The sequence below is a fragment of the Salvelinus namaycush genome, chromosome 3, assembly GCF_016432855.1.
Source record: "Salvelinus namaycush isolate Seneca chromosome 3, SaNama_1.0, whole genome shotgun sequence".
Taxonomy (NCBI): domain Eukaryota; kingdom Metazoa; phylum Chordata; class Actinopteri; order Salmoniformes; family Salmonidae; genus Salvelinus; species Salvelinus namaycush.
This window is the reverse complement of record NC_052309.1, coordinates 75,490,874-75,507,141: the sequence shown is the minus strand read 5'-3', so window position 1 is coordinate 75,507,141 and position 16,268 is coordinate 75,490,874. Positions and strand designations below refer to the sequence as shown.

Below are 16,268 nucleotides of genomic sequence, written 5' to 3'. Positions count from 1 at the left end.
CGGGACAAAATTGAGGCTATGATTAAGAAGTTGGAGCTATTCTCTGTCTGCATTAAATCAGAAGCCACTGCCAGATTTCTGGATTGGGCTGCGCTCAGAGTATCCTGCCTTGGCAAATCGCGCTGTTAATACACTGATGCCCTTTGCAACCACGTACCTATGTGAGAGTGGATTCTCGCCCGGCCCTCACTAGCATGAAAACTAAATACAGGCACAGACTGTGTGTGGAAAATGATTTAAGACGGAGACTCTCTCCAATACAACCCAACATTGCAGAGTTATGTGCATCCTTTCAAGCACACCCTTCTCATTAACCTGTGGTGAGTTATTCACAATTTTCAAAATGTTCAATTAACAAATACATTTTTATATGTAAGATGGTTAAATAAAGAGCAAAATTATTGTGCCCTTATTATTTGTGCCCTGGTCCTATAAGAGCTCTTTGTCACAACCCGGCTCGTGGGAAGTGACAAAAACAACCCGGCTAAATGTATCGTATAGTGTGAGTGTGGCAGGCTTACAATGATCGCAACAACAAAAATAACATTTGAGAGTGCGCTGACCCTGGTGCTAGAGGGGGTACGCTGCTGGAGGTTGATCGTTTGAAGGGGTATGGGACTATAAAAAGTTTGGGAACCACTGCTCTAGGGCAATTCAGAAAGCTGACTGAGGAACTTATTACTGATGTTTGTTTTTTATGGCCGTGCCTTTTTTTCAGTTTGTATTTTGTGTTAATATTTTGATGTTTGTAGTTTCTGTAATTCCGGGCTGCTCATCTGTAAAAGAGACCTTGGTCCCAGTATTCAAACCTTTATTTAACTAGGCAAGTCAGTTAAGAACAAATTCTTATTTACAATGACAACCTACACCAGCCAAACCCGGACAAAGTTGGGCTAATTGTGTGCTGCCCTAAGGGACTCCCAATCACAGCCGGTTGTGAGACAGCCTGGATATGAACCAGGGTGTCTGTAATGATGCCTTAAGCACTGAGATGCATGTCTTAGACCGCTGCGCCACTCGGGAGCCCTGAGTATGACTCCCTGATAAAATAAAGGTTAAATAAAAAGATAGGGTCAAGTAGTGGAATAGTAGTGAGGTTTTAATGTGTGAAGGGTTAGTTCGTAGGGCAATTTTTCTTCCCTTTTCCCTCCCCTTTTTATTTCACGAAGTGTAATAAATTCACACTCCAGAACAGTAAACTGACACCGCCCACACAGTAGGTGGCGGCATGCACCTCTAACGAATGTTTGCGGACCGCCATAATACCATAGAATATTGACGTGCTGACGTAAATGATAAGCCGAAATTCAACATGGCCGATAACGAGTGAAAGAAAACCACATCTGGACAAATGTAGCCAATATATCAGTAATATACTTCACTTTGAGAGTCGTTTGAAAAAATATATTATTATATATATCTAATGTGGTTAATTTGTGTTTTGCAATAGTTTAGCTACTCATGACACAATTGTTTGGTCACTAGCTGGTTTACATTTTTCGAATAACTAGCTAGATACAACGCTAACGTTAGCTAGCCACCAACAACAAGCCTGCGTTTTTTTTCGCCGTGAGGACCTGTGCTAGCTCGCTGGGAGACGGACAAGTGTCGCTCCGATTAATTTATGGATTTCCACGTGTTTAATTAGACGGCTTCGTATGCTAGCTACTTTGCCTCGAAGTTTGTTGCTTAGTTTGGGGTTCGGGTGGAGTCTTGTCACCGATAGCATTTTTTTTGTCAATTAGCTAGCCGGCTTTAGTTTGCGTTATTGACACAAAACGGCCAGAGAGCACACCACTAGTTGCAGAAAGGCCTAAAGGAACTGAGCCCTTCTACGTCAAAAAAAAAGCTAACATGGATCCGAAGCGTGGATACAACAGAAGACATCAAAACAGCAGCGATTCGAGCAGTAACAGCCCGGGGTCGCCAGCCAGTCCTGCACCGGGAGTCAGCAAAGCAGCGGCGGCCAATTCATTTGCTAATGATGGAAGCTTTATGGAGATGTTCAAGAAAAAAATGGAGGAAGAAAAAATGAAAAAAGAAATGGACCAAGGATGCGGTGATAAAAGTACTGCTGACGAAGGACAATCGACACAGGAAAAGAAGACTCCAAGTGTGACCAGCTTTGTAAGGGGTTTGGCTGTTAGCTAGAGATTGTAGCCAATGGCAATGTCTCAATTAACAAATTACACACAAAAAATATCCACCACACACAGCTCGTTAGTGTATAGTTACATCACCATAGAGGGATACATTCACACGTGAAGAGGTGCACTGCAATGTCACCAACAAGTAACCTGAGATCCACATCAAGTCTAGACAATGGAAAGCATTCATTAGCTACTCGACTTCAGGAATGTTTCCGGTGATAACATAGGCTTTTTCTTTGTTCTCTCGTCTTGTGTAGTCTCCATCATTGGCAGTCCACCCGCAAGGGCTCGTATAACGGTTTCAGTCTTCTATCCCCTAACCCAGGTGGGGAAGCGCAGAGGTGGCTCTAAATTGGCCCTCAAGACTGGCATGGTTGCGAAGATACAGAAAGTGGACCCTGAGGTTCAAGAAATATTTTTTGCCTGATAGTTTTGTCATAACGTCTTCATGAAATACCACTTTTCTAAACCATTGTCTAATTATTTATTCTGTTTTCCAGGTGGAGGGCAAGGGGGATGCCTGGACAAAATACATGGCAGAGGTGAAAAAGTATAAAGCCCACCAGTGTGGCGATGATGACAAAACCAGGCCTCTGGTCAAATAGACTCTAGAGGACCTTTAGAAAGAAACCAACAGGGATTGGGACAGCCATCAAACCTTCTGCATACTGCCAGACTCTTTACAGCTGTAGAAGCGATCACCTATTTTAATGTTTAATCTTGTTTTTCCTGTTTTCTTTTTGGGTTTAAATGAATGTCAGCTTGTGTGCTGTATGGGGCAATAGCATTTTGATGTGGAGTTAAGGCTTTTGGGATTGTATTGGAGTACATTACTGGTCCTGCTTGATTATTTAAGGGTTATACTGTCAGGATTGTAGCTCCTTGATTAAGTCGAGTCATTTTCTGAGTTTGAGATATGGCATTTGATGTCAGCTAAATCAAAGTTGAAATAAGCACCGCCCTTTGAACAGTGTGTTGTGCCTTGGGTGTGTTGGCTTTGTCTGGACCCAAAACCCTAAAGAACCTCTGTTGTTTCAACCTCAGTCTGGTGGAGGCACAGAAAGTTGTGCAGCCTTGTGTTTGACCATTTGGGGTGCTTTGGATAAGCAACCGTCAGGTAGTGTCTCCAGTTAGATTGTTACCCGACAAATAAACTTTTGATTAATCAGACTCCAGGTAGCATGGTAAAGTGTTTCTTTGCAATGCTGACCATTTGTGGATTTTAAGAGCTGATAGACTAACTTTTCACTATGTGGATGTTATTGGCTTGTTTTCTATTTTTATAAGTTATGGAGTGTAGCACTTCGTGAAGGCACAAGACATGAGGGAACAGAATTACCCATGCTGATGACCATAAAGTCACCAATATACCATTTTGTTATAATCCTGCATAGATCATGGCTTGTTTTATTGAATTTGGTGGAGTTATGTACAGCAAAAAAATACAGCTCCGATCCCTAAACAAATTCAACAACGTTCGCATTTAGTATCATTTCTTACAGGTCTAGATAATTACATTGAAAAAGAAGCACCAAATAGACACACTAACCCAGGTATCAGAGAGGGAGTGTTGCACACTGACGCTAAAGAATAGTGCACACACACACACCAACAAGTAGACCTCTCATTGATTCTCCCTCCCTGACCACAGTGATAAAGGTCTGTTCTGTAAACATTGACAAAAACAAACTTGTCATTAAGCCTTCCATTTTACAATATTTAAACAATTATCAAATTGCTGTTTAAAAAATAAGTAACAGCCGGAAGATTATCGAGAGGGTCCAATTCCCCATTTCATCCCCATCCTGTGTTTGGGCAGTTTCTGTTAGTCATTCATTCAAAGTCGTCCTAGTTCCTGATTTGTCCTGATAGCTGTCATATCATAGTGGATGTCCTCAGTGTTCCAAACAGGCGTGGTCAAAGAGACTTCCTCTTCACATCCCCTCCTTGGGTTTGATTGACATCTGGACAGGAAGAGTAGAGTTCTTGAAATATTGATAGGAAACAAAAACAAATATTTAAACATAACACAAATGACAACCACTGACATGACGAAAGCGACAGGCATGCACAGAGACTACGGAGGGACAGACAGGGAAGATCTCCCCAAGAAGAGAAAAAAAAGACTTGAAGTGACAGCGGGCTGAGAGGAGAGAGCGGGGTCACAGGGAAGGGCAGATTTTACCTGAGAAAGCGAGCTGTAAGTGAGGAGGCAGAGCAACCTGAGACCCTGACTGGAGACTCTTTAACAGATCTGAGGAGAGACAGGAGGATATGGGAGGGAGGAGGAGACACACAGGAGAGTGTAGGTCAAGGGCATGGTGAGATAGGAAAGGCAGTGTAGACGAAACAAGAATGGGAAGCAAGACAGAAGAAACAGGTTGAAAGGAAAAGAGATGAGCCAGGTCAAATAGTAAATGGATGTAAGAGCACAGGAGATCAATGGAAGAATAACATTTTAAAGAAGAGGCACAGAGGGATAAGGGGAGAAATGAGGAATAAATCAAAGAAACAATATGGGAGAATGTCAGACAAGGGAGAAAAACATTGCAGGCTTCCAGACACAGCATGGGGATTTAACACAATGGTCCAACAACATAAAATACACAAAAACAAACTATACATATACCCAGACATCAACATACACACAGACTAGACTAAAGCAACCCCATCTCGATCAGCTGTTCTACATTCAACTTTTGCTACGTTACAGCCTTATTCTAAAATTGATTAAATCACCCCCTCCCATCAATCTACACACAATAACTTATGATAAAGCAAAAACAGGTTTTTAGAAATGTTTGCAAAAAAACTTGAAACTTCACATTTAAATAAGTATTCAGACCCGTTACTCAATATTTTGTTGAAGATCCTTTGCTAGCGATTACAGCTTCGAGTCTTCTTGGGTATGACGCTACAGTCACAGGTCCTGAGCGCTCTGGAGAAGGTTTTCATTAAGGATCTCTCTGTACTTTGCACCGTTCATCTTTCCCTTGATCCTGACTAGTCTCCCAGTCCCTGCCGCTGAAAAACATCCCCACAGCAAGATGCTGCCACGACCATGATTCCCCATAGGGATAGTATTGGCCAGGTGATGAGTGGTGCCTGGTTCTCCAGATGTGACACTTGACATTCAGGCCAAAGAGTTCTTTAGGTGCCTTTTGGCAAACTCCAAGTGGGCTGTTGTGCCTTTTACTGAAGAGTGGCTTCCGTCTGGGCACTCTACCATAGAAGCCTGATTGGTGGAGTGCTGCAGAGATGGTTGTCCTTCTGGAAGGTTCATCCATCTCCACAAAGCAACTCTGGAGCTCTGTCAGAGTGACCATCGGATTCTTGGTCACCTCCCTGACCAAGGCCCTTCTCCCCCGATTGCTCAGTTTGGCTGGGCGGCCAGCTCTAGGAAGAGTCTTGGTGGTTCCAAACTTCTTACATTTAAGAATGATGGAGGCCACTGTGTTCTTGGGGACCTTCAATGCTGCAGACATTTTTTGGTAGCCTTCCCCAGATCTGTGCCTCAAAACAATCTATGGACAATTCCTTCGACCTCATGGCTTGGTTTTGGCTCTGACATGCACTGCCAACTGTGGGACCTTATATAGACAGGTAGGTGCCTTTCCAAATTATGTCCAATCAATTGAATTTACCACAGGTGGGCTCCAATCAAATTGCAGAAACATCTCAAGGATGATCAATGCAAACAGGATGCACCTGAGATCAATTTCCAGTCTTATAGCAAAGGGTCTGAATACTTATGTAAAGAAGTTCGTTTTTAATTTTTAATACATTTGTATGTATGCGTGTGTAGATTAAGGCTGTAATGTAACAAAATGTGGAAAGAGTGAAGGGGTCTGAATACTTCCCGAAATCACTGTACATTTTAGTTTTTTCATGTTTCTGTGGACTGGCTGTCACTCACTCTGGGTCAGGGAGAATGCTGAGCTGTTGCTGGCTGAGGAGCCGCTGGCCCCGGTGCTGGAGCCAGCTGTGCCCCCTAATGGGGGCAGGTTTAAGAGTGAAGGAAACTGAAAGGGCAGGGACACAGGAACCAGCCCCCCCAACATCCCAAAGCCCAGTGGGAGAGACGGAGCAGAGCCAAGAAGACTGCTGCTGGCTGAGGACACCTGGAGAACAAAGGCATATAATTAAGCAATAAGGCCCGAGGGGGTGTGGTATATGGCCAATAATCCACAGCTAAAGGCTGTTCTTAAGCACAACGCACTGTGGAGTGCCTGGACACAGCCCTTAGCCGTGGTATATTGGCAATATACCATAACCCCCTGAGGTGCCTTTATTGCTATTATAAAACTGGTTACCAACGTAATTAGAGCAGTAAAAATACATGTTTTGTCATTCTCGTGGTATACGGTCTGATACACCACGGCTTTCAGCATTCAGGGCTTGAACCACCCCATTTTTAATTAGAAATATAGACCCAGACCAACAGATAAAATACATAAATACACAGACAACACAAACCACAGTAGACAAACTAATTTTGAACATATGCTGCACCATAACCTTGTCCCACCCAGCTACCATCTCTTATTTCTCACTTACCTGTGGCAACTGAGAAGAGACAGACTGTGTGGATACAGATTTAATAGGCTTAGCCCCCTGAATGGTTCCACCTGCCGGCCTTTGTCGCTGATTGGCCGAGGCTGTGGTAGGGGAGGGACTGGATCCCGAATGCTTGCTGATGGATGAGGTGTTGGTAAGGCTGGTGTTGGCGCTGCTGCTGATGATCTGAGAGGGGGTCTTCTGCCCTCCTGGAGGGGTGTAGCTGCCCTGGACCAGTTTGGCTGGCCCTCCCGGAGCACATGAGAAAGGTGGGCGGAACCCTGCTGGGCTTTTGGAGGAGTACTGGTGCATACTGGAAGCTGCCTGAGGCCTGGGATTGGTGGAGGGTGAGGAGAAGGTGGTGTGCGTTAAGGGGTTGGGGAGGCGAGGGGTGAGTTTGATGATGGGTGAGGTGCTGCTGTGGGAGGACTTGGTGAGAGTGGCCTGCATGGGGGTGATGAAGTTGGACTGCTGCTGAGCTTGGGCTCCTGAGAGAGAGTGGGAGAAGGAGGGAGAAGGGGAGGAGAGGGGGGTGTCACCGCTGTTGGCTTTAGTATTATTGCTGCCAAAGCCCTTCTGATTGGGGGGCGGCCGCGGCTTAGGCTGGGAGTGAGAGCCGGGAGCGTTGGCTTTACTCAGTCCCGTCCCAGCAAGCCTCTGAGTGCTCTGCACTGATTGTCTGTGAGCCTGAGCCAGAGCACCTCCACCCTTCATCGACCCCAACCCCTCGCTCCTCGCTGAGGACAGAGAAGGGGAGACGGTGGGAGGCCGAGAGAGAGAGGGGGAGGAGGAGGTAGAGACGTAGAGAGGTGTGTTGGAGCTGGGTGTGTTGATGGTGCTCTTCTTGTGCTTCTGGAGGAGAGGTGAGGCATGGAGGGAGGACGGGGCAGTCTTGGGCCTATCAGGGGAGGGGGGACTGTCCCCTTGGACCAGGCCCTTGGCTGCATTGCTGAGGAGGGCCAGGGCCTGGGAGATGGAGTCCAAGGCGGGGGCGGTCAGCTCTTCATCCAGGGAGTCCAGCAGACAGATGGTCTCAGTGGGGGACTGGGAGGGCCGGCAGGCCACCGGGGCTGCAGGGGAGGGGGTCGCACCAACTGAGGGGGTGGATCTCTGGACCCAACTACCCTCCTGGATCACCAAACAACATAGGAGATAGAAAGAGCAAACAATTAGTGTGATCTAAAACTATTCAAACAACAATGGTATTGAAATGTCAAGCATGCAAGCAGTGCATCAGACTGCAAAACACTAACCTTGGGTTTAGACTTGGGAGTAGGAACCATCTTTTTCTTGGCTCTGGATAACAGTGAAATCAAAAGGAATAAGAGTGCATAATTAAGAACACCAGTGTTAACCTTCACTTAAATATAGTGATTTTTAAAATAAGCAGAGTATATCAAAGTAATGACTCACGGATTGCCAGTGAGGTGACAATGAACCATGAGACTCTCTTTGAATAGCATCCTGAGGAGGAGAGGAACGTGGAGAGATTTTTTCAACCTTTATTTGACTAGGCAAGTCAGTCAAATTCTTATTTACAATGACGGCCTACCAGGGAACAGTGGGTTAACTGTCTTGTTCAGGGGAAGAATGACAGATTTTTACCTTGTCAGCTCATGGATTTGATCCAGCAACCTTTTGGTTACTGGCCCAAAGCTCTAACCACTAGGCTACCTGCCACCCCATGTGGTGTGGTGAAATGCAAACTAGGTTAAATGGTCAAATTGTATACTTTTATGCAAACGCACACACTGACCTGCCCTGCATCCAGCCCTTGGGCCACAGTGGTTTCACCTCAGTCTCCATGAAGGCCTTGAGATAGTCCTCTGGAGACTGGGAGCTCTGGCCCTCCAGCTCATAGCAGCCCAGCTTCACCCTCACCAGGTTACAGAGCAATATCCTACAGACAAACACACATTCCACCAACTATGCATTACAATTTCAGCTCCACTGTTGGCGAATGATTCGTTCTTTTTGGACAACTCTTCTTACTGACTCGAGAGTCATGATTCGCTTTTCTGAGTGACTCGTTCATTTTAGTCGTTCATTTGACTTACTGGCTGCATTTAATTCTACAGCAGGATTAATACGCACTCCCTCTGTCACTCCGGAGATGTGCTCCGACCAACAACTGTTCGTCATATGAGCGCAGGTAAAATAGATCATGCTGCAGGCAGCATAGAAAAGAAAAAAGACAAATTATTGCATGGTGCAAGAATGAATGCTATGATGGACACAGCTTTGTAGAACCAAAAGATACGTGGCTTCTGCTCAACAAACTGAAATCGTCGTGAACTGCGAACGATATTGTGCTTATCACCCTCACGCCAATCAAGCAATGCATTCTGCCAAGAGTCGTTCACAATGCGTTTGCATTTACAAAATAGCCTCCAATACTCTACTCAGCAAATTGGATGCAGTCTATCACAGTGCCATAAGTTGCCACCAAAGCCCCATATACTACCCACCACTGCAACCTGTATGCTCTCGTTGGCTGGCCCTCGTTACATATTTGTCGCCAAACCCACTGGCTCCAGGTTATCTATAAGTCTTTGCTAGGTAAAGCCCCGTCTTATCTCAGCTCACTGGTCACCATAGCAGCACCCACCCGTAGCACGCGCTCCAGCAGGTATATTTCACTGGTCACCCCCTAAGCCAATTCCTACTTTGGCCGCCTATCCTTCCAGTTCTCTGCTGCCAATGACTGGAACGAACTGCAAAAAAATCACTGAAGCTGGAGACTCATATCTCCCTCACTAGCTTTAAGCACCAGCTGTCAGAGCAGCTCACAGATCACTGCACCTGTACATAGCCCATCTGTAATTAGCCCATCCAACTACCTCATCCCCCATACTGTTATTTATTTGATCTATTTTGCTCCTTTGCACCCCAGTATCTCTACTTGCACACTCATCTTCTGCACATCTATCACTCCAGTGTGTAATTGCTGTATTGTAATTATTTCGCCACTATGGCCTATTTATTGCCTTACCTCCCTTATCCTACCTCATTTGCACACACTGTACATAGACTTTTTCTATTGTATTATTGACTGCATGTTTGTTTATTCAATGTATAACTCTGTGTTGTTGTTTGTGTCGCATTGCTTTGCTTTATCTTTGCCAGGTCGCAGTTGTAAATGAGAACTTGTTCTCAACTGGCCTACCCGGTTAAATAAAAGGTGATTTTTTTTAAATATTTTTAAAAAAATCTAGTCCGGTTGCGGTCACAACTAGACTTTGTTTAAAATGTAGCAAGAAATAAATCGTATTTGTATACCTAGCAATCAACAAATATACATTGTTTAAAGCACCATTATACAAGTCTGTCACAAATGACATCTCCAATAAGCCCATTATGGTGAACGACCTATGAACGAGAGGCTTGTAGAATTATGACTATTTCTAGTTTTAGTTATCGTTCGCCGGGGTCCTGCATGCTTTGGGCGTTATTGACTCAAATGAACAAAATGAGTCGAAAGATTCATTCATTTGACTGAACGAGTCGAAAAGATCGGAGTCAGTAAAAGGAGTCGAACGTCCCATCACTACACTAAACCAAAACACCTATAACATAATTGTATGACGTTAAATTCACGAATGAGAGCTCACCTGAGCTTCTCATCCCAGACAAACTTCTTGCGAGGTCCCATCACTCTCTTCCCAGGCTTCTCCTCATCGTCCTCTTCTGACCCGTTCTTTTCCCCCTCTTCTGACTGCTGCCTGTAAATACACAACCCAGCGAGAATATTGACGAGGAGTGGAAAAATAGACAACAAGGGACAAAAGAGGAGGTATGAGAGGAAATAAGAGGTGAACAGAATGCAGGAGAAGGAGCCAGAGAAGGCCTTACTTGGCCACTTTGGCGATGCAGTCCATGTTGTATCTGGCGATCTGCTCTGGCATCACGCTGCACACAGCTAGCTTCAGCTTCAGTAGCGGAGCACGCAGACGGTCATCCTGGATGACAAAAGATGGAAAAGGTTACAATCACGCACACCAGATGACACTCACGCCACACACTCCGTTAACAAACAATCTGTAGATTGTTAGATTAGACTGTAGATTAGATAGAAGAGAAGAACAGGCAGATTATGTGCACACACAAACATACACATAAAATGTCAAACATTTTAGTGCATACACACATACCTGGATATTGAGGCTGAGTTTCTTTAGGCGTTTGAGCAGAGCCTCCTTGTTGCAGGGCACAAAGGCCTCGAGATGGGAGTAGACTGAAGAGCGCACTGCTGCCGGCTGCTCCTGGACCTGCAACTCAATACTGACCAACACACAGAGGAAGAGGGTTAGACATTGAGATAAACACTGACTAACACATACAGAGAGATGGGGAGGAAAGGGGAGGAAAGAGGGTTTGTACTGTTGTAAAGAGCTCAGAGCAGAGACTCACTCCAGTAGGATGTTGTTCATGTCCAGCGTGAAGAACTTTTTCCTGCCCTCTTGATCAAACTGATGAGAAGCCTGTTTGTTGGAGAATAATTCAACTTCAGGGATTCTCTAAAACAAAATATAGTATGCTCAAAAGGACACTGAAATGTAATGCAAATCAATCAATCGCCTGCCCTTTCACTCCTCTAAGCCTCACCTTGTCGTCTAAGCCTTTTTTTTCTTCTTTTTTTTTTACTTCCTTCATTACAGTACCTCTCGCTCGCTCGCGGCCTCCTCTCCTCCCTGCCTCCACTCCTCTTCCTGATATTCCCCTCTTGCCCCTTCCCTTTACCCTCACCGTTCTGTCAGAGAGAGTTGGCACTTCTTTTCCCCTCATCATCTCCCTCAAAGAACATCACTGCTCTCTTGTTCCCACAGCAAACTCTACTTCTCACTCCTACTTGTGCCCCTGAGAGAATGCATGTGTTACTCCGGTCTCTTTATGGAAGGAAATATCAGAATGGTGACAATCACTTTTCGTTTTTAAAGAAAAGAAATCTATGCATTCCATGTAATGTGCTTGAACGTTTTCAACGAGCAGCGAGGGCCTTTAGACCCTACAAATCAAATAAAGAAACTGACTGAAGACCTAAAATATCTCTAAATATGAAATATATCTGCAACTGAATTTGATTGAAGATGTCAGTCACTTACCACTCTGAGGTCCTCAATGCGCTTACTGAGAGGGGCAGACAGTCCATTAGGCAGAGGAGGAGGGGGCAGGAGACTTCCTTGTGCCCCCTGGACCCTACCCTGGACCCTACCCGGAGCACCGTTCTCCCCCTGCGCAGGGCTGGAGGGCTGAGGAGAGTCCAGCAGCCCAAAGTCTAGGTCGCCCATCATGTCCTGCAGCATGTCGTTGTTATTGGCTGAGCCCAGCAGTGACATCATGGCAGGGTCGTTGGCCAGATCGGCCATGCTGATGTCGCTGGGTTTAGGGTGTGCATTGAGCAGGGCACTGTTGGCATTGTGCTGGCCACGGGGCAGGCCCGGGTTCTTCTTGCGGTTCTCCTCCTTCTCCCGCGTGAAGCGGCGGAGCATGGCGGCCAGATTCAGAGAGTCCTTCATCAACTTCTTCCTTTTCTTCTTCTCTGGCCGGTGGACATTCAGGCCAGACGCTCTGAAAGATAACATAGGACCGTTGAGTTGCTACATGGAGCTTGTTACAAGCCATAGACATATAGCATAACTATGAAGCACACGGCTCAAGTCAAAGTCGGGCAATAAGTTCATACATCATATGAGCTTATACATCAGTTAACTTCAGAAGTGGCACAACAGATGTAGAACATTGCTCACCCCTGCTTTGGCATCCTGATCTTCCTGGGCTTTTTCTCATCCATGTTACTGCCATCTTGCTTTTTCATTCGCTTCTTTATCACACGCTCCTCACCATCTTTCAACTTCTACAGACAGGAGGAACAAAAACTGAGCTTGTCACATGATATAGAAATAGAGTTTAACACTGAATAACATTTGTTCATATATTGAAAAGGTGTGTGTAACCCACCTTGAAGTCCTCTCCCTCTGACTCAGAGGCTGCTCTGAACTGCAGGGTGCCAGTGTTGATGTAGAACCCTCCCAGCTTAGTGTTGAGGGAGGCTGGCACCAGCTCATCATACTGAGGGGAAGAAAGTAGCTAAGGGATAATCAACAAGGGGCTATGTATTCTCTGGAAAATAATAAACAACATGGAAGGTGTGTTCGACTACACGCTAGTGGAGATGAACTAACCTTCCATGGAGTTGCATTATTTTCTGAGTTGATTTTCCCTTTTATACCATGGCTATAATTGAACAAATTTACAATTAGAAATTTGTTCAGCATCCACTGAAGTAGCTAGCAAGTTTACTTGATATAGTAGCTACAGTAGTTGCCTTGGTAACCAAACAAACAGCTTGCTATTATAAAAATCAAATTCAACAATGCCAATACTGTTCTCAACTCAACTTTTGCTTTCAAATGCAGCTCAAAGATAGAACATGTAAGAATGAACTGTAGCTATTGAATTCTACCGTGCTGATATGCCGTGCATTATAGGGAAATAATGCACGCTCTAGAATGCCCTTCAAGCCAATCAGGAAATACTATTCAACAATGCCATGGCATAACGGGTTACAAACAGTAGAGAAACTAATAAGTAAGTATGGGAGAGAGGAACGCAATGTGTTAATGAAAAAGGATCTATGATACAGAGGCTAGGGGTAAAGTGCAAATATGTTAAAGCATATGTTGATGCTTGTTTACATGAGTCTTAAGTCTGTTCACAAAGGAAGGATTCTGCAGTATATGAGCAGACAGAGGGTACTTACAGCCTCAGAGTTATCAATGAATGGGTCAGTCTCATCGTAGCCAAAACCAATGTCGATGAGATCCTGCACCCTGTCCTTACGCTTCTTTTTCCCTGTATTGGCCTGTGACTAGAGGAAACAAACAACTACAGTTGACTAGGTGAAAATATACAACGCAAATTAAACTAATTCAATCTATTTGATCTATGTGTAGACCTATTTGTTTCCCCACAAAGTAAAGGGACCTACATATTTGCTCTCAAATTTCTTGGCGAGCGACTCTACTTCTCTTCTCTCCTTCTCGTTGTCTGCAAAGGGGTCGTTGGGGTCCAGGGCTGGCATCAGGTCTTTAGGAGGTCCTGGAGCAGAAGGCTTCTTCACCTTCAAGAGACAATCAGGCATGTCAGGAAATAAGAGTAGGTAAAATGGGTTCAACAGTGGATTCTTAGTAGCTTAAAATGTCATCTTAAAAGTTGTACCTCCAGCAAGATGGGAACTAGATGTGTCATTACCATATTATATGATTTATATAACGGTAACATAAACATTCATATCAAAATTAGATGAATATTATAGCCTACATTAAGTTGGCATGCTTACATCATATCTAAGAATACTGTAGCTACCGTTGGCCAACATCGCTCTTGTTGACAACAGCACCATAGCCTCGAGAGCTTACACTTCAAGCTGCCTACGCGTTCACCGGCCCAGCCTGCTGTTATCACTTGTAGCCTTGACTGATTTCACGTCTTTACCTGAGTAGATTGAACAAGTTCACTGTAGTTGAATTCAGCAGATCCCCGTTCGCTGGGTTCGGGCAAGGAGAGGTTCAAGCGCACTGTTACACGTTTTGTTTCCGCTGAATCCCCGTCACCGGCTTTCACGATACCGAATGGACTAGCACCAGTACCACCTCCTGGCCTGGTTGCTGCACTTCCACCCCCTCCATCTTCCCCCAAACTGATTTCGGCCTCATCTTCCCGGCGGCGTTTCTTTGAATCCGAAGGCGGTGCATTGTTGTTAAAGGAAGAGATTGTGACAAACGGTACTTTTCTCGGTTCGGCCATTTGATGCTGACCGTCACAGAGCCCCTCGGTACAAACACACAAGGGAGGACGAGACGTCACTGAACTAACGTTACTGTAGCTTGCTATCTAAAATTGGGAATGTTCGACAACTAACGTTAGCTAGCTAGATGGTAAACTATGTCAGGTAATAAAATGCCTTAAACCACACAGTTTTATCTTCTGAACTTCCCAGGTTAGCTCCGGGGTCTTTAAATCACGAGGAAGAATAGTTTTAGTTGTTTACATTAAATTGTTCGGTAGCTACCGCAAGTAGGCATCTGAAGTAGCCATCTTGACCATTATTATCATTATTCAGTGAGAGTAGTAACTGGGCGTGCGTACGAAATGAAAGCGGAAACAGAACAGTCAGGGAGCAGTCTTTGACCAATCATAGGGCGAGAACGCCCTTCAAGAACCGCCCACTTTGCATACTAGCGCGAATATGGAGAATCGATTGTTCCCTGACTCTGGCACGCGGGATGTTTTGACGAGGTTCCTTTTGAACACTTTTCCCTGGACTGAACGCACTAACAAACACAGGACTACCCTTCATTAGAAAATATGCATTGAAACCAACAAATTCTCATGTTTTATATTTCTGTATGCATGATAAGCACGGGTCTTTATGTGCTCTAAAACGTTATGTCAAGGCCAGAGATAGTAAAAGCACAGATGTGGTATAAGATTTAAATATTTATTCACATAGGCAAATATGTACAGAATAAATGTGCAAAAAAAAACGACACCAATACATTGTACTAACAAAATAACAAACAGGAAAGAGATGAATGTATTGTAATGACCTGACAAGATCATAAATGAACAATTGTCCAGACAGAGGCTTGAGTTTGCGAATTGACGGTTTATTAAACCAACTTTACACCGGCTACTGTTTGGGCCGTACCACACGCCAAATAAATGACAGATAACCCACAAGCCAATCGTGACCTTCTCTTGTGAAGCCCAGACGTAAGAGGGAGAACAAAGGCGAAACCTGGTCTTAACTTCCAATGCTCCATCCCCCTGCCCAACCCCCCTCCACGCCACTCCGCCAACCGCCAGGATGCCCGGCATCAGAACATTCCAGGCATTCCCGTGATTGGCAGATAGCAGGTTGATTGGCATGTCGGACCCCGCGAACACTGGGTACTGGTCAGTACAACACAACCACCTACTAGCCTAACACATAGCTGTCTGTGCGGGTCGCTACACAGCCCCCCCACCACAAAGTCCCTCGTCCCCGAGGGAACAAACAAAGTCTCTGAAGCGACCCGGAGGTCTCCTTTGCCTGCGTGGCCGTGATGGTCGCAGAGTGCCCCTCTGGGAACCAGGGGATGAAGGCAGGGATATGGGGGACAAGGAAGCGGGAACGGGTAATACAGTCCGTGGCTCTGGGGAACCCCTCTGGGAACCAGGGGATGAAGGCAGGGATATGGGGGACAAGGAAGCGGGAACGGGTAATACAGTCCGTGGCTCTGGGGAACCACGCGGTGACACAGGGGGGGAGACAGGGGGAGTGGGCTGTCTGGAGCCTTGTCTGCGGCACCTGGGGGTGGGTGCCTGGAGAATGTCATTGCCAGAGAGGGGAATTGTGGGGGTTCCTGGGGTTTGGGGAGAAGAGGCCCCTCTGTATGGGGCTAACCTGTCCCGGTGCAGTGCCACCTTTCTCCCCCTGGGAGGAAGCTGCACCCGGTAAACAACCTCCCCTACCCTCTCCAGGACACTGCAGGGTCCCACCCAGTGACTGTCCAACTT

The 16,268-nt window shown here is 45.5% G+C and overlaps 2 protein-coding genes across 7 annotated transcripts; one reads left to right on the top strand and one right to left on the bottom strand.

Annotated features, from left to right (window-relative positions):
* Nucleotides 1–1,310: 1,310 nt before the first annotated feature.
* Nucleotides 1,311–3,321, top strand: LOC120038688 (telomerase RNA component interacting RNase-like). 2 transcript variants are annotated; one of them, XM_038984354.1, is made up of 3 exons: nt 1,311–2,127; nt 2,476–2,553; nt 2,651–3,321. In XM_038984354.1, the coding sequence occupies exons 1-3, from the start codon at nt 1,855–1,857 to the stop codon at nt 2,753–2,755; spliced, it is 456 nt and encodes a 151-aa protein (XP_038840282.1). In that variant the 5' UTR covers nt 1,311–1,854; the 3' UTR covers nt 2,756–3,321. The 2 variants fall into 2 exon arrangements, 1 of the variants encoding a protein (XP_038840282.1); XR_005475173.1 differs by having other exon boundaries at nt 2,010–2,127; nt 2,408–2,553; nt 2,651–2,697.
* Nucleotides 3,322–3,507: 186 nt separating this feature from the next.
* On the bottom strand, nt 3,508–14,818 carry LOC120038656 (ubinuclein-2-like). 5 transcript variants are annotated; one of them, XM_038984323.1, is made up of 17 exons: nt 14,202–14,818; nt 13,696–13,827; nt 13,468–13,575; nt 12,666–12,794; nt 12,455–12,561; nt 11,810–12,275; nt 11,118–11,188; nt 10,859–10,988; nt 10,560–10,666; nt 10,319–10,429; nt 8,464–8,607; nt 8,121–8,171; nt 7,961–8,003; nt 6,708–7,835; nt 6,067–6,271; nt 4,336–4,404; nt 3,508–4,114 (listed from the first exon to the last, which is right to left on the bottom strand). In XM_038984323.1, the coding sequence occupies exons 1-17, from the start codon at nt 14,511–14,513 to the stop codon at nt 4,068–4,070; spliced, it is 3,360 nt and encodes a 1,119-aa protein (XP_038840251.1). In that variant the 5' UTR covers nt 14,514–14,818; the 3' UTR covers nt 3,508–4,067. The 5 variants fall into 5 exon arrangements, with proteins under 5 accessions (XP_038840251.1, XP_038840247.1, XP_038840272.1 ...); XM_038984319.1 differs by having other exon boundaries at nt 3,508–4,135; nt 12,666–12,776; XM_038984344.1 differs by having other exon boundaries at nt 12,666–12,776.
* Nucleotides 14,819–16,268: the final 1,450 nt, after the last annotated feature.

What these genes read in the sequence shown, in the direction of transcription:
- LOC120038656 (XM_038984319.1), bottom strand. Translation starts at nt 14,513, where the DNA reads ATGGCCGAACCGAGAAAAGTACCGTTTGTCACAATCTCTTCCTTTAAC. An exon ending in ATCAGGATGCCAAAGCAGGG is followed by an intron (nt 12,276 to 12,454) that starts GTGAGCAATGTT and finishes GTTATCTTTCAG; the next exon opens with AGCGTCTGGCCTGAATGTCC. An exon ending in AACTCAGCCTCAATATCCAG is followed by an intron (nt 10,667 to 10,858) that starts GTATGTGTGTAT and finishes TTTGTCATCCAG; the next exon opens with GATGACCGTCTGCGTGCTCC.
- LOC120038688 (XM_038984354.1), top strand. Translation starts at nt 1,855, where the DNA reads ATGGATCCGAAGCGTGGATACAACAGAAGACATCAAAACAGCAGCGAT. An exon ending in CTCCAAGTGTGACCAGCTTT is followed by an intron (nt 2,128 to 2,475) that starts GTAAGGGGTTTG and finishes CCCCTAACCCAG; the next exon opens with GTGGGGAAGCGCAGAGGTGG. An exon ending in TACAGAAAGTGGACCCTGAG is followed by an intron (nt 2,554 to 2,650) that starts GTTCAAGAAATA and finishes TCTGTTTTCCAG; the next exon opens with GTGGAGGGCAAGGGGGATGC.